The sequence below is a fragment of the Onychomys torridus genome, chromosome 1 (assembly GCF_903995425.1).
Source record: "Onychomys torridus chromosome 1, mOncTor1.1, whole genome shotgun sequence".
NCBI lineage: Eukaryota > Metazoa > Chordata > Mammalia > Rodentia > Cricetidae > Onychomys > Onychomys torridus.
In genome coordinates, this window is record NC_050443.1 from 60,829,044 (window position 1) to 60,854,320 (window position 25,277).

General features: G+C 44.0%; 1 protein-coding gene across 1 annotated transcript in view; it reads right to left on the reverse strand.

The window, feature by feature from the left end:
* The window catches only part of Crtc3 (CREB regulated transcription coactivator 3), a 104,657-nt gene extending 82,048 nt beyond the window's left edge, over nucleotides 1–22,609 (reverse strand). Inside the window, exons 1-2 of the mRNA XM_036171219.1 lie at nucleotides 22,577–22,609; nucleotides 19,026–19,124 (exon numbers count right to left, since the gene is read on the reverse strand). Of these exons, the coding sequence (XP_036027112.1) occupies nucleotides 19,026–19,124; nucleotides 22,577–22,609 (132 nt within the window). The remainder of the gene's footprint in view (nucleotides 1–19,025; nucleotides 19,125–22,576) is intronic.
* Between the last annotated feature and the right edge of the window lie 2,668 nt (nucleotides 22,610–25,277).

Here is a 25,277-nt window from a genome sequence, read left to right on the forward strand (position 1 = left end):
TAGTGGATAGCCATCCCAGCATTGGCCTGGAAGTTCCAACCCCCATTGAGGCTTTGGTAATGGTCACGCCCACAAGGCAGGGTGGAGGAGGAAGCGGAAGACCAAGGATCGGGAAGAGGGCTCTCTCTTGGTTCTGGGACCCTGGACGCTGGAGGTAGACCGAGCAGAGTTCTCCAGAGAACACCGCCGGACTGCGCCATCCCTTTCCCAGACCCTGCAACCTATCCCTTCATTTGTAAGTTACCCCACAAAATAAACCTCCCTTTTAACTACGTGGAGTGGCCTTAATAATTTCACCAATAAGCAAGTAAATGGGGGAGGGACATCAGCAGCTCAATACATCAAGGACAGCTTTAATGATGTATTTATTTTTCATGTTTAATTATATGCATATATAATTTCATGACTTTTTATAAAGAAAATAATTACTTGGGTTGGTACTAAAAATACAACCAGATTTATTGGCTGGAAGTAAAAGATGAATACATGTAGTCTAGCCACTAGAAACTAGGCAGCCCTTGCAGTCCTTGGCTTGCAAACCAGTGTCCTTCTGGGGTTTTCCTTGAGTACGTTTCTGGGGCAGGTACAGTTTTCTTCTACAGGTTTGTATACCATAAATTAATGGCCTTAACAATTTCAAAAAAGTCCTCTTTTCTGTTCTTTATTTGTGTATATGCAGGAGAAGGGTTTCTCTTCATAGCCCTGGCTGTCCTGGAACTTGTTCTGTAGACCAGGCTGGCCTTGAACTCATAGAGATCCTTCTGCTTCTGCCTCCAGAGTGCTGGGGTTAAAGGCGTGCGCCACCACTGCCCAGCAAAAATCCTCTTTTTAAAAAGATTTTTTATTTTTATTTTCTGTGTTAAGGTGTTCTGCTTGCACATATATGTATTTCTGGTGCCTGCAGAGCCCAGAAGATGGCATCAGATCCTTTGGAAGTGGAGTTGCAGATGTGAGCTGCCACATGGGTGCTGAGGACAGAACCTGGGTCCTCTGGAGGAGCAGCCAGTGCTCTCAACTGCTGAGCCAGCTCTCCAGTCCCCACAGAAGTTCTCTATATTCAAAAAAGGTAAAGTATTTAAGTCAATAAATACATGAGAGGTACTGCACAGAGCTAGGGAGCCCCAGTGACATTTGCTAAGCAGTATTGGTCATCTCTCAGCTGCTCAGCCCATGTGATTAAACTAAGAGCTTCAGTAAACACAGAAACTTCTTTACGTCATAGACTTTGGAGTCATTCTTGAATGGTAAACATACACTTGGAATGTGAGTTCCAGAAAAGCTAAGGGTCTCTTGTAATTAAATAATAAATATCCAGATCAATCAGTACCACAAATTTTGTAAGACTAACCATCATTGCCAAAAGCAACAAGACCACATGTAGTAAAACCCTTGCAGACAGTTCCCTTTGACTTATTTTACTGGCAGAAATTGAGAGTCAAAGTATAGATGAGTCATACATAAATTTACTTACTACTATATTATTTCTAATCAAAGAAAATCAGAACCTGATATTTTGGGAATGGGTGTGAATTATATGTCAAAGATGATGAAATGCTGTTTAGCTTTTAGGCCTGTATTTACAAAGTATGTTAATGGCATGGGAAAAATTACTACATAATAGCTGAAACAAAATGCCAGAATGCAAATATGGAAAGTGAGGGCTGGAGAGACTGAAGCAGGAGGACCAGCTGAAGAAGACCTGATTACAGGGCACGAGGCCTTGAGTCTAATGCTCAGGAATACACACACACACACACACACACACACACACACACACACACGTGCGCGCGGAGAGAGAATGACTTCATCTATATAAAAGATACATGAGGACTGAATGCAACATTAAAATGGTGTTTTCCGGTTCCTAAGATATGGCTGGGGGCTGGGAATGTGGCTCTGTAGGTGAAGTGCTTCAAGCCCTGGGTCTGATGTATAAACTAGGCAAGATGGTACACAATCCCAGTAGTCATGAGGGAAGACAGGAAGGTCAGAAGGTCAAGGGCATCTCCAGCTACATTGCAAATTCCAGGCTATTCTGGGCTACATAATACCTGTCTCAAAGCAAAATATACGTGTGTGTGTGTGTGTGTGTGTGTGTGTGTGTGTGTGTGTGTACATAAATATGTGACTAGTTTTTCTGTGCCCCCTTCCCCCTTTTGACACAGGGTCTCTCTCTGTAGTCCTGGCTAGCCTTGAACTCCACCTATTTCTAGCTCCCAAGTACCACATCCAAATTACTCCTTTTTAATGTGAATATTTTCTAAATTTTATGTAATGAGCATGCAGTATTTTATAGTGAAAAACAAAGGTTTAAGAATCAAGCTACACACAAATGCAACGTATTTATTACTTTCCCTGAATATAAAAGATTTTGTTTTGTTTTTGGAGACAGTCTTACTACATAGGCCTGACTGGCCCCCAAATCTTGATCCTCCTGCCTTGTCCTCCCAAATACTAGGATTGCCCATGTGTACCACCCCACTCTTAGTGAACAGGAGGTTTTAAAATGAGGGAGCTGGGGAGATGGTTCAACAGTCAGGAGCACTGCTGCTCTTCTGAGGACCTGGGTTTGATTCTCAGCACCACATGGTAGTTCACAATTATCCGCAGTTCCAGGGGATCTTATGCCCTTTTCTGGCCTCCATGGGCACCATGCATGAACATAGTGTATAGACATAAAGCAGGCAAAACACTCATATACTTAAAAAAATTAAAAACAGTAAAAAAACCATATATATATATATATATATATATATATGTATATGTGTGTGTGTGTGTGTGTGTGTGTGTGTGTGTGTGTGTATGTAAGTATGTATGTATGTAAGTATATTTATATTTTTAATTTTAACCTTTAAAATGCCAGGCATTACTTAGGAGGTGGAAGCAGGAGGAGAATCAGGAGAATTGGGACAAGCAGGAGTCCAAGGTCAGCCTTGACTACATAGTAAGTTCGAGGACAGCCTGGGATACATGGTACCTATCACATCTTGTCTTCGGGAGGGTTGAGGGAGGGAAGGAAGGACGGACAAGTATGCTAAAGTCAGTGATAGTGTGCTATAGTTATTATACAAATATTCAGTTTATCAGACTTGATTCTAAGTGGCTTTTATTGCTGTTTCTGAGACAGGGTGTGGCTATGTAACCCAGGCTGCCTGAACTCTCTTTGTCCCTCTGCTTCCCAAGTGCTGGGGTTACAGCCATATACCACCATGTCCAACTAAAAACTTCTTAAACAGATAGTCTCTGAATTATCTTCACAAGCCCACAGATATCTATTCATAACAGGCACTCAATAACATTAGTAAATAAATTCAGGGCAAGTAACAATAACTGCTTAATATAATAGAAAAGTGATTTTTAATAATCTGAACAAGTATTTCCTGGCATATAAGTATGTTTGGACAAGATAAGCACAGTTGGGTTGTACAGGGTTATGGTGCTTTGGCCTGGCAATCGTTAGGAGCCAAGGCTTGCCACATGGTAAATGTGAGCACAGACAAGCAAGACTGAAGTCCTGGTGTCCTAACAGCACCCCAGGCCTGCGATTTTCAAATCTCTTTTCTGACCATACAAATAACTCACCAGTAGCTGTGGGAACTTTGTACCGAGAGTATAGCCAGGATGTGACCAATCGTGGGGGTGCGAACACCCTCCTGCTTTTCAAGATGGACATGTAGTAGTAATATGAGGATTCAGACAGCTTTGACATAGCTCTAGCCATATTTGTTTGTTTGTTTGTTTGTTTATGTAAGTTTTTTTGAGACAGGGTCTCTCTATGAAGTCTTGGCTATCCTGGAACTTGTTATATAGATCAGGATGGCCTTAAACTCAGAGACCAGCTGCCTCTGCTGGGATTAAAGGTATACATTACCACATCCAGCCTTTTAATTTATTTTTAAAGATCATTTTATTTTAATTGTGTGTGTGTGTGTGTGTGTGTGTGTGTGTGTGTGTGTGTGTTCATGGAGATATGTGCACGTAAGGAGAGGAGAACAATAGAGCTGAAGTTACAGGCAGTTGTGAATTGGTGTTGGGACCCGAACTTGGATCCTTTGCGAGAGCAGGACCCACTCTCAAGCACTAGATCCAATGCTCTCATCGTTAAAGGAAATTCATTCTCAAGCACTGGATCCAATGCTCTCATCGTTAAAGGAAATTCACTCTCAAGCACTGGATCCAATGCTCTCATCGTTAAAGGAAATTCATTCTCAAGCACTGGCACTTCGTTGGTAAGAACAAAAGACTCTGGAGGGACATGACTCACAACGGAGAGGGAAGCCTGGTGTGAACAACTCCTGTGTCAGGAGCTGCTGTGGTCCCAACAGTACCGTCAGTGGTAAGCATTTCTTGCAGCCTAGCAGTCACCCACACTGCCATATAGCCTGCCTACTTCATCCCCACCACAGTCCTCGAAGGTCGGTACGGTTGGCAGAAATAGTGGCGTCCGACTTACACGGGACTCTGGGCTGCGGCTCGTGTGCAAGGTGCCCCGGAGAGAGCAGTGATGTGGGAGTGATTACTATGGTGGCAATCGTGGGGGCAGCAGGAATCCGCCGAGGAAACGCCCACCTGGTTCACCTGTGCCGAGCACTATTCAAGGGGCGTTATACATAGGAACTCGTTTATACCTCCCACTCAAACAAAAATTCCAATGATACTGGCATTACTGATTATCTCCAGTTTAGAGGTGGACAAACCGAGGCATAAGCCTACTGCCTTGCCCTCCTGAAAAGCTGGGACTACAAGTGGGTGCTACTGTGGCAACTGCCTTTTTAAAATTCTATGAAATAGTGTTTTAAAAACAGTATTTCAGCCGGGTGGTGGTGGCACGCATCTTTAATCCCAGCACTCAGGAGGCAGAGGCAGGCGGATCTCTGTGAGTTCGAGGCCAGCCTGGTCTACAGAGTGAGTTCCAAGACAGGCACCAAAACTACACAGAGAAACCCTGTCTCAAAAAAAAAACAAAACAAAACAAACAAAAAACCCAAAAAACAAAAACCAGTATCTTTTGTGTTCCAGACTGACCTCAAACTTGCAATGTAGCTGAGGATGACCTTGAACTTATGGTCCTCCTGCTTTTAGGCTCCTGAATGCTTGAGTTAAAGGTGAGTAACATCACACTTTGCTTCGCAGTGCTGGGGACCAAAGCTAGGGCTTCATGAATGTCAGACCAGCACTATCCCAATGAGCTCCACCCCAGCTCCTCAGGCATCTGCGCCATTGCTGACCCCTCGCTGCAGACTCTGGGGTTGAATGGAAGGGCAGGATGCAGATGGCACCACTCCAGTTGCTCAGCAGTCCTGCTCAAGTTCTCGTAGATACAGACGTTCCTAATTCAGTGCTGGGGCCAGTGTTTCCTTACTCCTTCTATAATTTCAAACAAAGGCTTATTCTAGACTACTAGAGATTCATGAGCTGTCTACTTTTCTCTCTTATTCTCTATGTCTCTTATTCAACACATATGGTTAGATAAAAAGAAAGAGGGAAAAAGTACAACTCAAATTTGTATTAAAATACGACAACCATATCCTTGGTCACAGTTCCTATTTTAGGACAGATGCACATTCCCAAGTATTAAGTAAGCCACTAACTTTCTGTGCTGCTTCTCACTATTCCCTTCAGCAGGAAGGAACACACTCCTGAGAGAAAAAAATCAAAGGCAGACAGGGAGCAAAGCAGAGAAGTGCCAGCTGCAAAGTGCAGCTGGTCTGCAAGGGACGGGCTCCCACACAGAACCTAGAAGGTCACTTTCTGCAAAAGAAATGTAAGACGCAACATGAAACAAATAATATTAGTAGCCAGTGCAAGCCTGTCCTGGAAATAATTCATACTAAAATGAGCTGTACAGCAGCGGTCTTCTAAATCTCATGCAGAGACACAAGGTCACTGCCCCATCTCATTTTCTCAAATCGCATATGGATGAACTAGTGTTGTTTTGGGGTTGGTAGAGAGCACCCTGTGCTCAAGAGCAGGGCTGGCTACTAAGGTTTATGACCCTAGGAACAAAATTCCCTCTCACTTTTAACTTTTGAACAGATGACTCTGCCACAAAAGCCACAAACTATGACGAGTGAACATATATAAACAGAATTTAGCTAGTGGCTTTGGAAGCAATCCGTTATCTTTCCACGCTAGTTCCCTTGACACACGCCAGTTCCCAAATCCCTTGGTCAATACCTCCTGTTTCCTGTAGTTTCAGTTTACCCTACATACAATCATCAGTATCCTACCCCACAAGCAGTCTTCGAGAGGCTGAGAAAATGCCCGCAGCATAGACTCACAGATGATGATGCCCTTTAGGTCTGGGTGGCATGTCAGCCCACACGCTTGCCTGCAGAACGGCTCAGCCTAAGCACTACCCAAACAAACAGCAGCTGAGAGCAAGCCAGAGGGAAAATTGCAGAAGGCTAAAGTCCAGAAGTGAGAGCTGGTCAGGGGACCTGAGGAGCCAGGAGCTGACCCCAAAGATACAGAGGATTTGAAGATGTTCCAAAGAACTGCTGGGTGGTCTCCTCAGATGCTGACTAAGATTTCAAGGCCATTTGTGGCTGGAAGCAGAGAAGCTCTTCTTCATGAGCAGAAGCAGAGCTGGAGGGTTTAAGCCAGAACTAATGGCACTGCAACTGTTGGGGGAGGGTCTTATTCATGGCCATGTTTCCTAGATCCTCTACTAAGCCTGTCACACAGTAGGCAGTCAAGAAGCATTTGCCAGACGAGGCCATAGCTCAGCGGTAGAGGCTGTAGTTTCTAGTATCACCAAACAAATGAACAAACAACAGAGACTGTGCCAGGCATGGTGGTGGCACAAGCTTTTCATCAAAGCACTCCGGAGGAAGAGGCAGGTGGATCTCTGTGAGTCTGAGGCCAGCCTGATCCATACAGTAGAAATAAATCAGGACAACCAGGGGCTACACGGTGAGATTTTGTCTCAAAAAGAGAAAAGAAATTATTGCCAACTTTCTTTCTTTGGAAAGAAAGAAGAAAGTAGTTAACTCTCTTAGGAGAGGGAGGGAACAGAACAGGAAGACAACAGGAAACTGTCACAGGCCAGTTTGTGCACACAGTAGGAGGAGGAAGAGCCATGACAGAGCATCGTTACCTTTACAGTGTGGCATCCTACCACCCTGAGTTTGCAGGTATCCTTGCTTCAGATGCACATCCCTCAAAGTGGCTAAGTGAAAGCTACAAGTCAGCGGTAGCATCCCTGGGCAGGGGTCCTGGAGCACAAGAAAGCACACTGAGAAAGCCATGGGGAGCAGGCCAATGAGCAGCACCCCTCCGTGGCCCCTGTCTGCTTCAGTTCCTGCCCCCAGGTCCTGACATGAGTTCCTGCCTCAGCCTCCCTCAATAGGACCTGGAATAGGTTAGCCAAAAAAACCCTTTCCTCCTCAAGTTGATTTTGTTTGTGTGCTTTATCACAGCATAGAAGTCAAACCAGGACATCCCTCTTCCCAGACTCGGGACCCGAGGCAGAGGACAAGGCCTGGAGAAACAAGAAATGAGCTTCCACCTGGAAGGCAAGGGTGTTCCCTGCTGCTTGGCTGCACTCATGACACTATGCTACTACTCTGAAGTTCAAAAGCACCAGGTCCCAAGAGCTGGCCTGCAAACACACAGCGAGAAATGATTTTCTACACAAGGACAAAAGGGATTTCAAAAGCCACTGAGGAGGTTAAGGGGGCGATGGAGAAGCTGGCTATTTTAATCCACTCCTTCTCTGTCTGCTGGACACGGTACCAAGTCACTGCCGTATCTTCTGCCATTTTCCTTTAGACACACTTTACAAACCAGAAAAACAGGTAAGAAAACAAGAGAATCATTTTCTTTTGGGGGAGTGGGAGGTGTTTTTCCATGTAGGCCAGAATGGCCATGAACTTGTGAGTTTCCTGATTAAGCCCCCTGAATGCTGAGATCTTAGGTATACACCACCACTTTCAAAGATATTTGTCTGTTTAATATAACTTACAATGTAAATCATCTTAGGCCAAGAGTTCTTGACAGATGATAAATATGTAGACAAAAATGAGAATGATACTTTGAAAGTTTTACCTATTCAAAAGTGTATTTTCCCAGGGGGGTTGCATATCCATAATCTCAGCACTTGGAAAGATGAGGTAGGAGAAACAGGAGTTCCAGGCCAGTCTGAGCTACCCAGCCAGACCCATTCTTTTTCAAATGATGGTGTTGGTGGCTGGAGAGATGCTCAGCAAGTTAAGAGCATTCCCTGTTCTTCCAAGTTCAGTTCCCAGCACCTACATCAGGCAGCTTACAACCATCTACAACTCCAGCTCCAGCGGATCCGACACCCTCTTTTGGTCTCTAAAGGTACCCCGTCCACATGCACATACCTGCACAAAGCTACACACTTATGCATAATTTTTAAAATAATAATATTTTTAAGTCAGGTATGGTGGTGCACACCTATTGGTGAAATAATTATTAAGGCCACTCCACGTAGTTAAAAGGGAGGTTTATTTTGTGGGGTAACTTAACAAATGAAGGGATAGGTTGTAGGATCTGGCAAAGGTATGGCGCAGTCTGGCAGTGTTCTCTGGAGAACTCTGCTCGGTCCACCTCCAGTGGCCAGGGTCCCAGAACCAAGAGAGAGCCCTCCTCCTGATCCTGGGTCTTCAGCTTCCTCCCTCAGTCCCGCTTTGTGGGCGTGACCATTACCGAAGCCTCAATGGGGGTTGGAACTTCCAGGCCAATGCTGGGATGGCTACCCACTACACACACCTTTAATCCCACCACTTGAGAGGCAGAGGCAGGTGAATTTCTGTGAGTTCAAGGCCAGCCTGGGCCACATAGCAAGTTCCCAGCTAACAAATGCTATATGGTGAGACCCTATCTCAAAACCTTTTTTTTTAAAAGTATAATTTCAGAGAAGAGAACAAGGTATGCATTTGCATACATGACTCTCTAGAGAGAAATGGACAGCTTTCAGCCAATTTCAGTGTGAAGACACCGTTACATACCCCTCAGCTTTATTTTTTTATACAGTTCTTGCTTTTTTATATATTTGTTTATTGTTTGTTCTGTTTGTCAGGGTCTCATGTAACTCAGGCTGACCATGGACTCCTAATCCTCTTAGAATTCCTGGTGTGGACCACCAGGAATCATACAGTTCTCTAGATTTAGGTAAAAATTATTGCCTTACATATAAACACATTCTGTTTTAATATAATATATAGTGTGTGTGTGTGTGTGTGTGTGTGTGTGTGTGTGTGTGTGTATAATTCAAATGTGGTCCTTTTTCTGACTGACATAGTCTAACTGATCTCTAACAATACATCCAATGCTTTTTTAAAGATTTTTTTTTCAAATGGTTGGTTTTTTTTTCAACTTTTTTTAAGATTTATTTTTATTATTTTATGTGTGTGTATCTGTGTACCATATGTGTGCTTGGTGTCTAAGGAGGTGGTGAGTCTCCATGTGAGTGCTGGGAATCGAACTCAGGTCTTTCATAACAATGAGAAGTGCCCTTAACCACTGAGCCAACTCTCCAGCCCAGAATTGTTTAATTTAAATTAGTTTTGGCTTATAATTTTATATTATTCAGGTCTGGTTTCTCCTGAGAACTACTTTGTCTTGTAAATGATCCATACATCCACATACCAACATGCACAATCATGTGTCTGTTGAACTAACAGCAAAAGCAACCAAATGCCCAACAATGGGGAGCAGTTAAGTAAACTGTGGTACATGTGTGTGATAAAACCCCATGAGAAACTAGATAATTCTTTAGAAGACTGTTTAAACATAGGAGGCATTGTTCACAACAGAAAGAAGAAAATATGAAACATTCATGCAATATAATAATTATTTGTTAAGAACATTTATCACAGAAAAGCCACTGGAAAAATCAAAATACAAAGAAAGATGCTATCTGCTTCTATAATAGGCAACTATCACATTCAAAATCAGGAAAAATTATTTTTAAATTTTTTTCTATGAATATGTTAAAAATGTATTTTTCCTTTTGTGTGTGTATAGATGCATAATAAATTACATATATACACACATACATATATACATATACACACTTTGGTAGACATGACTCCAATTTGTTTCTATACCCTTCTCTATTATCTTTGTCTAGTGACTCAGGCCATTACAGTGAATTTAAAAGCTACAATTGTGCTACTGTCCATTATTATCTACTAGGGGTTTCTGCTTTGGGCAATTTGTTGCTGTGCTGTTTGACACCTACCACATCCATACATCAACCCCAAGGGGATTCTGTAAAAGTAACAGTCCTATGTAAAGAACTGAATATCTGGCACATAGTGTGAGCTCAGTTTATGCTGCTGTGGGTACTAGTAGGTTTCTGTCGTCTGTTTTCTTGCTTTCCTTTCCTTTGTTTCAGAGCCCCATGGAATTAGGGAAGGAAACATAGTAAAGGAAGCCCACTGAGACTGAACTAGGGTCAAACAAAGCCTTGATCTTCAAGGCCTGGCTCTCTAACACACTGCCCGTGCAAACTCTGGCTTCCTAATATCCACATGCATAGGTAGTGAACCTCAGCATCACCCCTTTGGATTCTCCCTGAAAGCCTTTGCCACCATGCAACAACAGCTTTCTCCCTTGGCTACCAGACTGTTCTCAAATTCAGTCAGAATTTAGGAACTCAGTTGATAAACATGATGATGCAATTGTGTTACAATGTAGAAGTCTTTGGTGATACAATTCCCAGCTGGTTTTGGTGATACAATCTGAAAGGATGGGAATGTTCTCTGAAGGCTTCAAAAAGCTACAGCTACAGTCGGAGAGCCCAGCAGATAGAAGCCTTCAGTCCCTTGCTCTATGGTGGCCTAAATGGGACACAGGCAACAGGTGCCCAGGCTGTGATTCAGACTGGAAGACGACAGTGGAAGAATTACTCCCCTCTAACCTAGAGGGGCAACCCTGGCTCTCAAAGGATTTGCCCACTTCCTCCTCCCTGGCTGCAGGGTGCATGTGCCAGTCCCACCAGCAGACAGCTTTGACTGACAGCCCAGCCCATGCTAAGGACTAGCAGAGGAGGACTTGAACAGCATGCTATGCTTTACTCAGCTGAGAATCTGTGTCCCCTGTGAGGAGGGGCCTCTGGAGCAGAATAGAGAATGTGCTTTCAGGTCGGCCCCTAAGATAAAGAACTGTCCTTTAGTCACGTTAAAACGGCACTCACTCTTCTTACCAGCCAGTGGATAGGAAGAAGCAAGTAACATCACAGGCTGGGCTTGGTGTGGAGGCACACCTGTAACCCAGCACCCGGGAGACTGAGTCCAGAAGACAGAATTCAAAGCCAGCCTGAAACCACACAGTGAGTTGTCGGCTGGCCCGGGCTGAACAGACACAAATCCCAAAACAGAACATAAGCGTGAATGGCCAGGACGGACAGCCCAGAGGGTCTAGTAGACTCACGATGACTAACACATTGTATAATGGAAAACTTCTGAGAGCAGAGTCTCACAAAAAGTGATAAGGATAGGAGGCAGTAGGCATGCTAATTAGCTTGATTTAGCCATTGCCCACGTACCAAGACATGTTGTAACCACTGGGAGACGCATCTCAGTGGAAGAATGCTAGACCAGCATGTTTACTTCCTAAATTCAATTCCCAGCAGAGGGGAAAAAAAAGGTTGTACATTGTAAGTATACATTGTTATTTGTTAATTAAAATATAATAAAGAAAAAACATAAGGAAGAGGACCGTGTGTAAGTAAATGATTATAAGCAACTTAATTAAAATCTGTGTTTCTGCAGTATTTGGAACTGAACCATACTCAAGAATAAAGACTCCATATTATCAAGACGTCCCATCTCCCCAGGCCGAAATCCTAGCACTGGGGAGGCTGGGGTCACTAGCAGTCCCAGGCCAGCCTGGGCTACAAAGTGAGACCCTGTCTATGAAAACAGCAGTGATGACAGTTGCTGGTGTCGTTACCACAAAGAGGAAGGAGAAAATATGAAAGGAAAATGTTGTAGGAGGAAGGCAGAAGAGGGAGGATGGAAGGGGTGAGGGGCAGGAGAAAGAGAGGAGGAGGACAGAGGAGGAGGAGAGGAGGGGACAGCAGCGGCTGCAAGTCAACTAAGCATACAAAAAGATGCTCAAGCTGGACTTGAGCATTCCCAGCTCTCAGAAGGCAGAAGCAGGTAGATCCCTGAGTATGAGGCTAGCCTGGTCCACATAATGAATTCCAGGCTAGCCAAGGCTACACAGTGAGACATTGTCTCTTAAAAATACAAAAACAAAAACAAAACAAAACAAAACAAAAAACACCTCAACATTATCAGTTATTAGGAAAATACAAAGCTTTTCCTACTGGAATAACACATCTACTAAGATAGCTTTTGGGGAGGAGGGAGAGCAGGTTTCGGCCAGGGTGTGGAAAAGCTGGAACCCTGTGTGCTATGGCCAAGAACACAAAATAGAGCAGCTGCTATAGAAAATAGGCACTTCCTGAGACCTACAAATGATCTTGCACTCTCACTTCTGAATTTATCCCTAAAAAAAAAAATTGAAAATAGATTCTTAAACCAGGTGAGGCACATGTCTGTACTCCCAAAACTTGAAGGTAGAGGCAGGAGGATTAGAAGGTCACCATTATCTTCAGCTACTATCCAGTTTGAGGCCAGCCTAGGCTACCTGAGCCCTGTCACAAAACAGGAAATAGAGACTTGAGATATCTGCACACCACAGCACATTCACCACAGCATAATACACCACAGTCAAGAGGCAGAGCAAAGCGAGTGTCCACCAGATGAACAGATAAACAAAATGTGGTATGCACATACAATAGAATATTATTCACCCTTAAAAGGGAAGGAAATCCTGTCACAATATGGATGAAAATTGAGGAAATTATGTGAGGTAAAACAACTCAGTCACAAAAAGACAGACAGTGTCTGATTAAGTGAGGCACGTAGAGCAGCCCCATTCATGGACAGAAAGCAGAGGGCAGCTGCCAGGCTGGGAAAGGGAAAACAGAAATGTTTTCTCAATGAGTACCGAGTTCCAGTTCTGTAAGATGAAAAAATCTTGGAGATTGGTTGCACAATCATATGAATGTTCTTAGCCACTGAACTGTGTATTTTAAAAATTATTAAGATGGTAAGTGGGGGGGGGCTGGCTGGTTGAGGGGTTTTGTTTTTGGTTTGGTTTGGTTTTTTTGTTTTTTTGAGACGTCTTACTATACCTCCCTACCTGGCCGACCCTCACACCCACAGAGATCTACTTGCCTGTGCCTCCCTATTGCTGGGATTAAAAGCATGTGCTGCCACACCTGGCTGTTTTTTGGGTTTTTAAGCCTGAAATGTCAAGGGCTAGAGAAGACTAGGTCTGTTGGAACTTGTACATCTTGCTGCTGTGTGTGACGTGGTAAGGCCTCTGGAAGCCAGGTAGGACATCCTATAAAGGTAAAGCAGGGCTGGGGTCCGGACTGGGGTGAAGGTGCCACGTCCAGTCCTCTGCATCAGAAACACAGACAGGGAGAGAGCCCAATTACCACAGGACCCATGAGTCCCACTAGGCATTTACACAGAGCACAACTGCACACGAAGCTGTAGTCCCAGCACTCAAGAGGCTGAGGCAGGAGGACTGCTCCAAGTCTGAGGTCACTCTGTGTTATACAGTGAGTTCCAGGCCAGCCTGGGTGCAGGATAAAACACTGTCTCAAGAAGGGGGAAAAAACAGGGCCAGGCAGTGATGGCCCACGCCTTTAATCCCAGCACTCAGGAGGCAGAGGCAGGAGGATCTCTGTGAGTTCTAGGCCAGCCTGGTCTACAGAGCGAGATCTAGGACAGGCACCAAAACTGCACAGAGGAAACCTGGCTCCAAAAAATAAAAAAACAAAACAAAACAAAAAAAGAGGAAGAGGAGGAGAAAGGAAAGGGAAAAAATCCCAGGATCTTTGTACATCATTCATTAACTCAGAAGGTGGCCGTACTAGAGTAGCATGGCCCTACATTCAAGGACTGGTGTCTTTATAAGAGACAGGAGAAGGGGTTAAATCACAGCTAAATGGAAAGGTCACATGACAACAGAGCCACAGATGGCTGTGACAGGACTACTGACAAATGCCAGGGAAAGGCAAGGCAAGACTCTTCCCTGCAGTGTTCAGATGAGCATCCCTGCTGACTCCGTGATCAGATTCCCGGACTAAGAACTGTGAGAAAGTGAATTTCCCTATTGTAAGCCACCAAGTTGTGGTACTTTGTACCAGCAGCCACAGGAAACGAGCGTATGCACCAGCACAGATGAGACTCCAGTGTGATCAGTTAAAGGCAACGAGAAGTCGAAGACCACATCCTTTTGATTCCATTCACAGGGCGCTCTGGGGGAGTACGAAGAATGTCCACCAAGGGACACAGCCTCTCTGCAGTGAGGGAACAGTCTATAACTCAGTGATTGTGATGGCAGTTCCACACAGCATATCTAAGAATCAATTATACCTCGAAAAAGGTAACAGAAGAGGACCTATGCCCCAGAGTCCCCTTTATACATCAATTTGTTACAAAATTTTCTATTTGGAAGAAGGCTCCTACTAGCCTAAAGAATGAGTATATCATTCATCAAATAAAAATAACAGTTACAGACCATAATCCACTGAACAAAATGGGAATTCTTAAAACCACACACAGATATACTATGAATATATGGCAATAGGGATACATAAATATACATATATCAATAAATACATATATTTGTGTATGCATGTGTGTATATAATGCAAAGTTTAATGAAGTTTAGTGAAGATTTGAGGTGGCTGTGCACAGAACAGTCGTTCATTATGAAGGAGAAGGAGCAACTTCAGAGTGGGAAACCTGAAAGACCAATTGTATCTGGTAAAAGGCACAGCCACAGTCACAGGACAGACATGAAATCACATGCCTAATGGGATCCAACCATTACTTCTGAGCTACAGACCACCATCTGAATCTCATCACAAAGATATAACACAAGCCCCAGGAGAGGGGTACTGGAGCCTAAGCCTAGTGGGAGAATGCTTGCCTGCCATATGTGAAGCCCTGGGTTCAACCTTGAGAACCAGAAAGTGTTAAAGGACAGCAGAGACTGCACTTCAAAATAACTGCCTGTAACTGTCAAAAATGTCAGGTCACAAAAGTCAAAAATGGTTTTTGTTGTTTCTTTTGAGGCAAGGTCTCATTAATCCCAGCTGGCCTCAAACTTGCTCTATAGTCAAGGGCGACTTTGAACTTCTAACCCTCCTGCTCACATTGTTCTGGAAATCTAACCCAGGGCTCTACCAACATCCTTACCCCAAAGTAATCATTTGACTGTGCATGGTGACCAAATCTATAATTTCAGCACTTAGGGGCCAAGACGGGAGGATAGAGTTTGATGCCAGCCTGGGATACATACCAAAAAACGAATTAAAACACATTTTACACATGTGCATAGGCACATGGGGGGTGGGTAGGTGGGTGTGCAGGCCTATGTGAAGGCCTGAAGCCGCTCCACTTTACTGAGGCAGGGTCTCTTGCTGAAGTGTGAGTACACCAAGCACATGTGGTGTGGCTAGCCACCTCTGCTTCCTCAGTGCTGTGATTTCTGGTGGTGGCCACGCACGCACACACTCTAATCTTCATATTTACACAGCAAATACTTCCTCTACTGTGTTGTGTCCCCAAGCCCTTAAAAAGATTTATTTATTTTATGTGTACACACGTGTGCCTGGGTGTATGAATGTGCACAATGTGTGTACAGGTGCTCACAGAGACCAGAAGAGGAAATCAGATACTCTGGTACTAGAGTTCCAGGCAGCTGTGAACTTCCTGATGGGGTGCTGAGAACTGAACCTGGGTCCTCTCCAAGAGCAGTAAATGCTCTTAACTGCTGGACTATTTCCAGCTCCCCCAAATAATAATAATAATAATAATAATAATAATAATAATAATAATAATAATAAAAAAAATTACTATTATTATTATTATTATTTTATTGAGACCAGGTTTCTCTGTGTAGACCAGGCTGGCCTTGAACTCACAGAGATCTGCCTGCCTCTGCCTCTTGAGTGCTGGGATTAAAGGCATCTGTCATTATCCCTGGCTTAAAATAACAATTTTTAGTATTAAAAAAAAGTATTCTTGCTGGGCAGTGGTGGTGCACACCTTTAATCCCAGCATTCAGGAAGCAGAGCCAGGTGGATCTCTTTGAGTTCAAGGCCAGCCTGCTCTACAGAGTGCAATCCAGGACGGGCACCAAAACTACACAGAGAAACCCTGTCTCAACAAAACAAAAAAACAACAAACAAACAAACAAACAAACAAACAACAACAAAAAAAAAGGATTCTCAGTATGAATGTTTACAAGCAGAAGTGCCACAGATTCCAGTTTTTTCAAATATTAGCAAAAACTGAACTGGTTGAACATTACAGTATCTGGGCTGGGGAAATGGTTCATTTTGCCATGGTCACGATAACTCGAGTTCAGCCCCCAGAATCCACATATAGCTGTACATGACAGCACACATCTGTGAGTCTAGTACTCCTAGGGTGAGATGGAAGAAAGAGAAAACCATCTCCAGAAGCTTGCACAACAGCCAGTCTGGTGTACACAGCAGCAAAGAGACCCTGCCTCAAAAAGACAGACGGTGAAGACTAACAACTGAGGTTGCCCTTTGACCTCCACATGTGTGCCATGACACGCTTATGTCCATACTAACACACAAACACAAACATATAACACACACACACAAACACACAGACACACACAAACTCAAAATGCTCCACAATATTTTGGATCTCGTAAAAGCAATGAACTCAGTTTCTCAACAAAGAAGACCCAGCTTTAAAACTGAAGGAGGTGGGGCTGGGAAGACAGCTGGGTAAGAACACATGCTCTGTAAGCATGAGAATCTGAGCTCAAGTCCCCAGCACCCATGTAAAAAGCTAAGAACAGCTTTGTGTGCCCATAACCCCAGTATTACTGAGCTCATACTCACACACACACATGCACACACACACACACACACACACACACACACACACCACACACACATCACACACATACCACACATATACACAAACACACAGATACCACAGACAATGCACACACCATGTATACACATCCCCAAAATAAGACAGAAGGTCATCCAAAGGCCTGGAGTTATTATGATACTTTTTTGTTGTTGTTTGTTTTTTTGTTTTTTTCGAGACAAGGTTTCTCTGTGTCGATTTGTGCCTTTCCTGGAACTCACTCTGTAGCCCAGGCTGGCCTCGAACTCACAGAGATCCGCCTGGCTCTGCCTCCGAGTGCTGGGATTAAAGGTGTGCAGCAGCAGCAGCAGCAGCAGCAGCAGCAGCAGCAGCAGCACCACCACCACCACCACCACCACCACCACCACCACCCAGCTGAGTGATGCTTTATCACAAAGTTTATATATCAACTCTAACATCAAATCCTAACTTGTTAAATTAAAAATGGCAGGCTTCTAACTTTTCTGTGAGTAGGACATCAAAGTAGGTCTAACTCAGATCTTAACTACAGTACCAGGCACTATTGTCTGCAACACTAATTCCACACTGTTTAAGTAAGGCTCTTCGGGTAAATGACTATAGCACCTGAGACTGCGCTAATCTCGGCGCAGCAGACTGTTATCTATGCCTCTGGCCCACCTGCCCCGTGAGGCCATCATTAGTCATATGACTCTGGCAACATGAGTAGTCAAGACTGAGACATGCTTTAAGTAAAAATACACAACAGACCTCAAGACTTTAAGTAAAAATACACAACAGACCTCAAGACTCAGCACAGAACAATATGGAAACTCTCTTACACTTTGTGTGTTGATTATATGTTGAAATGGTATTATGGTATATCTTGGGTTATATAAGTAGCATGCCTATGATCCCAGGACTTGGAGAGCTACAGTAAGAAGATCAAGAACTAAGACCAGGGCTGAAGATGTAGCTCAGATGGTAGAGTGTTTGCCTAGCACAGCATTTACAAAAGTCCTAGGTCCCATCCCCAGTACCCCAGTACCCTAGGACTTTGGAGACAGAGGCAGGAGGATGAGAAGCTCAAAGTTATCTTCAGCTATATAGCTTAAGCTGCTCAAGACCAGTAAAAACCTGTCTACAAAAACAAAAACAAAAACAAAAAATGAAAGAAAGAAAGAAAACTGAACAGCCAGATGTCGTGAGATACCTGTATTCTCAGCACTCAGGAGGTACAGGCAGGAGGATCAGGACACTCTGAAGCCACCCTGGTCTACACAGCAAGTTCAGAGCAGCCAGGGCTATATAGACTCTATCTCAAAAACCCTAAGCTAGGGCCAGCAGAATACTGACAGGTCAAAACACTTGTAAATATCTGATGACCTGAGTTCTATTCCCAGAACCCATGGTAGGAGACAACTGACCCTTAAAAGTTGTCTTCTGAAGCTGAGCAAGGTAATGCACATCTTTAATCCCAACAAACAGAGGCAGGTGGATCTCTGAGTTCAAGGCCAGCCTGGTCTACAGAGCAAGTTCCAGAACAGCCATGACTACACAGAGATACCCTGTCTTGAAAAACAAACAAACAAACAAAAAGAAAGTTGACCTCCACAGACATGCTGTGGCACAAGCCACATCTGTACACATACACACATCATACATCCATACAATGATAATAACTTTTAAAATGAATACCTTTTGTTTAAATTCTATTAAATTTAATTTCACCAGTTTATTTTCCTTTAGTGTGGCTAGAAGAAAACTAACTTAAACATGTGGTTCAAGTTACAGTTTGGGGTGCTCTCTGTTTTGTTTCCTGGTGATGCTGAGGATGGAATCCAGGGCCTGGTACATGCTAGGCAAGTTCTCTTCACACACTTCAACTGGATGCTCAGCCTCTGACTACGTGTGACAGCGTCACACCACCTTCACTGGCAGACACACTACAAAAGAATTTACTGATGGACTTCCCAGAAGACCCAACTGCACTTGGGCCGAAGCCATTCTTCAAATGCTAATCTTCTAGGGCTTATCTCTGTCTCCCTACACTCCCTCCAGAGTCACAAAAGCAGGCAAGTGGAGTACCTGGAACTCTGACGTGCCACTCCGCAGCTGGCTCACGTTAGGTAGGGATCCCCCGTGGTACTGAGTAAGGCGCAGTTGCTGAAGCTTCTGAAACTGAACCTGGAAACAGAGTGATTTCAAGAATGTTCAGTAAAATCTGAAAGAGGCATCCAAGTACAGTATTTTGTAGAATGCTTAAAAAAAAAAAAAAAGTCTTGGTTTTAATTTCTTTTTCTACTTAAGTGACCATAATCTTCAGGTTTCCAGAGCTTTCTGAGATCTGTTTCATTTGAGTTTTTGTTTTGAGATATGGATCCACACAACTAGGATGACCTTAAGCTCACTCCGTAGCTAAGGATCCTGAGCCTCCCGCCTCCTGCCTCCTGCTCCTAAGTGGTAGGATTTCAGGCGTGTGCCACCACAGCTTGGCTTCTTTCTGCTTAGTTTCTTTATTAGTTTAGAAAGAATTTCTGAATATTCCAAATGTCTTACACACCATGGTGTATAAGCATGCAGGCACAATATTTAACAATAAAGACTTTTTAAAAGAAAATTAAGCTATCTAAAAACCAACAACATTGTCTCCTTTCGTTCTCCACGGACTTCCTCAATACCATGTACATTTATGTGTCATAACTATGGATGAGGGGTCATAGCACAGATACAACTTGCTGGGGGATTTATGTTTTTGTTTTGTTTTGTTTTTCTTTCTTTTTTTTAGATGGAGTCTAATATAGTCAAGCTAGCCTAAAACTCGCTATGTAACAGAGGCGAGCCTTGAACTCCCAATACCCCAACCCCACAGCCACATCTTCTTCCCAAGTCCTGGGATAGCACCACCACACTCAGCCAACATAGGTACCATCTTGCATACTTACATCATGAGCCTTTTCTAGACCATTTTCTCTCTCTCTCTCTCTCTCTCTCTCTCTCTCTCTCTCTCTCTCTCTCTCTGTGTGTGTGTGTGTGTGTGTGTGTGTGTGTGTGTGTGTGTGTAATTTTTAAAGGCTATATAACATTTATTTTCCTGAACTCATTAGAACTCATTCTAAGTGTGAGTGATTATTCAATCTCTAGATAGGGACTTATTAAAGGAGGCCATGGCGGGCTAATCAGATAACTTAATGGGTGGGAGACCTTGCCACCAAGCCTGATGACCTAAGTTTGACCCCCAGGCTCATAGGGTAGAAGGAGGGAACCAACTCCAGCAAGCTGTCCTCTGACCTCCACATGTGTGCCATGTGTGCTGCACGCGCGCGCGCACACACACACACACACACACACACACACACACACTTGTAATACAAATATTTAGTGAAGGAGGCCAGGGCGGGCATCAAGCAGTATCCTATGGATTTCACAGTTTCATCCTTGCTTTCAGAGGGCAGTCAACCAGCATAGTTCTTATAAGCCCACAGTGATGCAGTTTGCTCTTCATGAGTTCTGCTTCTAAAATAATACATTAACTGTGAGCTATAGAACCCTTGACTTACGATTCATACAAGGGAGAAAGATCCTAGAGAGACGCCTGAGGCAGAGTCTTACCCTTCCACTACTCTGCCTGAGCCCTTAGGGTAGGCCAGGTGTTGGCCTTAGATACTTGGCCCACTTCACCCTTAGCTTTCTGCACATAACACGGAGAAATCGCATTGCCCTGCATTTGCAGACCGGGGAACCCGCATTCTGATAAGTTCCATGTCCTGCCCACGGCCAAGCCACGGCTGCTTCATTCAAAACCCACACTCCTCTTTCTACCATGCTCTATTCTGTTTTCCATTTCTCCCTTAATGATTATGCTATCTGTTATTATTATTTCAAATATCTGATACAGTGTAGGCACTGGAGTAATGACTAGCAATTAAGAAAGTGCAGTGCTCTCACAGAGGATCCAGGTTCGGGTACCAGACCCACAACAGGCAGTTCACAGCCTCCTATAACTCCAGTTCGAGAGCCTCCAAGAGCACTTCCACACACATAAACTCACACAGGCACTCATACACATAAACTTGAAAGTTAATTATCAAAAATTATCTGAGACACTATAAATATTCTGTAAATATGACAGTAAGGAAACTATGACAAGAAAAATTCAATGACCACACAATTTCAAAGTCTGAAAGATTCACAACTCATTGTGGAGCCTATGAATCTCTGATCTATTAATGCCTACTATGAAAGCTTTCAGATACACAGAAGACAGAAATGACTGGAATGAAATCATCTTCTATCGATCCAACAGCTTCTATGATTACCAACTGAGACAGCCCAGTTCATCATTGCCTCCTTCACTGCCTTTGGTACCCTAAGAGATATCCCAGATGTGATGATATTCCTTAATTTAATATTCATATTCAAAAAATAAGTACACATACTTGCTTGTAAATTTTAAAGGCATATGAAGAAGCCCTTGGGTGTCTTTAGCTTCCTTATACTCAATATGCTGTATAGGGAGACATATTAATTATATGTTATATATTAATCAAAACTCAGATCTCATAGTCAAATCTGAAGACTCAGTAAGCTATTTCTGCCTATGAGCCAAGTTTAAGAATAAAGCCAGCTTTCTACTTTAACATTCTAAATGCACTTTCTAGAAGCATTTGACTCGCAATCTCTGAAATGCTACGGCAGGATTCTTGGTCACCTTCATCTAAAGCCTTTCATTCCTTCTTCAAAGAATCACCCAATCCATTTCTTCATTTATATAAAAACTTAATTGTGTTAGATACCATGCCAGGCACAAGCTTACAATGTACACACCTGCCAAAGCTCCTCCCTCTGAGAGTTCCCACAAAGGTCAACCCTTACCCGAAAGCCTTGACACTTGAACCAGGCTCAATTATAAAGCCAGCTGGGGACCTGCCTTCAACGGTACTCAAGGCCCTTGCAAAGGACCCCACACTGCTTGTCCTCTGGAGGAGCCTCTCTCCAGAACCTTCAAAGGCTGTGTGACAGCAGAGTGAGCTCTCATGTGGTTAGCCGAGTCATCCCGAGCCCTTCACAAAGGATAAGGATAAATATAAAAACTACGATGGTTCTAATGTGAACTCTAGAGACCTGGACACGTTCTCCAGTTACCGTTTCTGTAGATGTTTCAGCTACCTCCAAAACCTTTCGGCTATTTTGACACTTTCCTCTTTTGAAATCTTGAATCATTAAACTAGAAGGAAACTTGAGACTGAATTCAACACCTCCGTGCTTACAGATGATGAAAATAAGGGCTAAAGAATGGCTAGACTAAGGCAGAGGTCACAGACTGGCAGCCCACAGGGAGTTCTGACTTGTTCAGTATTTTCAACTTCAAGTTTAGAACCTGGGAGTCTGCATAAAATCCAGACTTGTAACTTCACTGACTGAAAGAGCAAACAACACTAAATTCGAGTGTGTGTGTGTGTGTGTGTGTGTGTGTGTGTGTTGCGCACGCTCATGCATTTTGAACATGTAGTTGTGCATTTGTGTGAGCAGTTTTCAGAAAGCAAGAGTTGATCAACTCTCTCCCCGTGCGGGTCCTGGGGACTGGACTCAGGGAGCAGGGCAGCCAGCAAGCGCCTTTCCTGGCAGGGCCTCCTCACTGGCCCGAAACTCATATTCTTGCCCGACGACATCGCCGCCTGCTCCTCCTCACACAGGGCCAGCCAGGACTGTTTGCCCCAGGCCTCCATAAGCCCTGTCATCCACCTCTGTGGCTAAGGATTAGCTACCTTTTGCCATCAATTCCTGGTCCTTCCATTCATCGTCCTTATCTACCTCACGCTGAAACAGTCATCAGCAAGATCTGGCCTACGGTCACACACTTCAGTAGAGTTTCTTCTGCCTGTACAAGTGAGGCAGAACCTGCTCTAATTCTTTTCTGGAAAAGTCTCACAATAGTCACCACAATCAAAATCCCAGCAGGGAGCTGGGGTCCTAGCTCAGCGGCAGAGCACAGTTTAGCATACTGAAGGTTCAATTTCCAAGACCAAACAGAAATAAAAGTGAAAAAACAAAACAAAACCAAAAAAAAAAAAAAAAACAAAAAACCAACAACAACAACAAAAAAAACCCAAAAAAACAAAAAAAAAAAAGCCAGTCTTATTTTTTCCTTTTTTTTTTTCCAGAGCTGAGGACCAAGCCCAGGGCCTTGTGCTAAATCCCAACCCCCCAGTCTTATTTTTATAGATTGACAAGATAATTCTAAGATTTATGTATGTACAAATGGCCAAGTTTAGCAGGAAATATTTTAAAGATTTATTGTACTTTTAACTATGTGTCTGTGTGTGTGTGTGCGTGGGGATGAACACATGAGGGCAGGTGCATACAGAGTCCAGAAGATCACTTGGCCCCCTGGAGCTGGGGTTACAGTCAGTTATGAGCTATAGATGCTGGGAACCAAACTCAGGCCCTCTGCAAAAGCAGCACATGCCCTTAGCCCCGGAGTATCTCTCCAGCCCTGAGAGTGATTTTTAAGAAGGGCTAAGTTACAAGACTTAAGTTAATAGTTTCAAGATCTACTATAAAGCTATAGGAATCCAGTGTGCTGTTGTGAACAAGTCTAGGGTGGAAATAATGGCTGAGTGGTAGGGTACTGCCTAACATGCATGAATCCTTAGGTTCAATCCCAGGAGGTAGGGTAGAGAGAGAAAGGTCAGTAAACATGACAGAGAGTACAAAGACAGATAGACAGACAGACAGACAGACAGACAGACACACACACACACACACACACACACACACACACCCCTTTACTAGGGGAAAGATTTTGAGCGCATAGACATCCAGTCCTAGCTCTGCCCTTACCAGCCTTGTAAAGAAATTTCCCTAAGCCTCAGTTTACTCCATTCACAAAATGATGGAAAATCTAGACAGATAAACTACAAGGTCATTTTGAAGACTGTCTGAGATAAAAAATGAAGAGATCAGACCTGTCACAGAGCCTCAGATTTAAGCCAAACCTGGTCTTTCCAGGCTTCTTTCTCTACTCTTGGCTCAGAGGTCTCACCATTGTACAGCATATCCACTGCTTGTTTTAACAGAAAACCAAGGAAGGGACTGAGCTGGGGGATGTGGCTCACCTGGGGGAGGGCTTGTCTAACACTGAGTCCCGAGTGTTCACTCCTTGGTGCAGTATAAGCTAGGTACAGTGCTACACACCTGTAATCCTAACATCTAGATATGGAGGCAGGAGGGTCAGGGGTTCAAAGTCTTTTTTTTTTTTTTTAAGATTTATTTATTTATTATGTATACAGTGTTTTGTCTGCATGGATGTCTGCAGGCCAGAAAAGGGCACCAGATCTTATTATGGATGGTTGTGAGCCACCATGTGGTTGCTGGGAATTGAACTCAGGACCTCTGGAAGAACATCCAGTGCTCTTAACCTCTGAGCCATCTCTCCAGCCCTCAAGGTCATTTTTGACAACAGTGAGTCTCAGGCCACTATTAAGGCTATATGAGACCTTGTCATAAAAAAAGGAAAAAAAACAAGTTGCCCTTCATAGCCAAGCACCTTGTGGTTTCCAAGAGTCTCCCTCTCGGTCCACCCATCTCTCTACACCTCACAATCCACCTTCTACAGCGTCCTCACATGCAGTGGTGACTGACGGCCTGCACACAATGAGACCAAAGGACACGTCCTTGTCATGCAGCAGCGCTGGCCGAGCTGGTGGACATCCTCCTCTCTGCAATCCCTCTGGCCTTCTCGGCCATTCTAGCCGTCCTTAGCCTTTGATGGCACCTCGTCCTCTGTCCCCCCCTGTAACGGCGGGGCTCTTGGCTTCTAGGCCCTCATCACACTTCACTTTAGAGCAGGGGGACAGACTCAAGTCTGAGGGAGGGAAGCTAAGTCAGTAGGGCAATCTGGAGCATCATGAGGCATGCCACAGAGATGGTGGGGACTGTGGCAGACTAACGACACCACATGTCCTCTTTAATGGGGCATCACCAGACTACTGCTGCCATGCTTGCCGAAATAGGATGGAAAGGCAGGTAAAGGCACTTGCTGTGAGGTCTGATGACGTAAGTTTGGCCCTCAGGACCCATATGGTGGTAGGAGAAAACTGACTGATGCCAACTGTCCTCTGACCTCCATGGGCATGTACATGTGCATGTACATATGACCCCCACCAGACACACACACACACACACACACACACACACACACACACACACACACACCTCAAAGTGAATAAACGTAAAAAGAGGAGCTAAAGAGATTGCCCAGAAGATAAGAGCACTTCCTGCTCTTACAGAGGCCCAGGTTAGGTTTCCAGCACCAGTGTGGCCTGCAACCATCCCTAA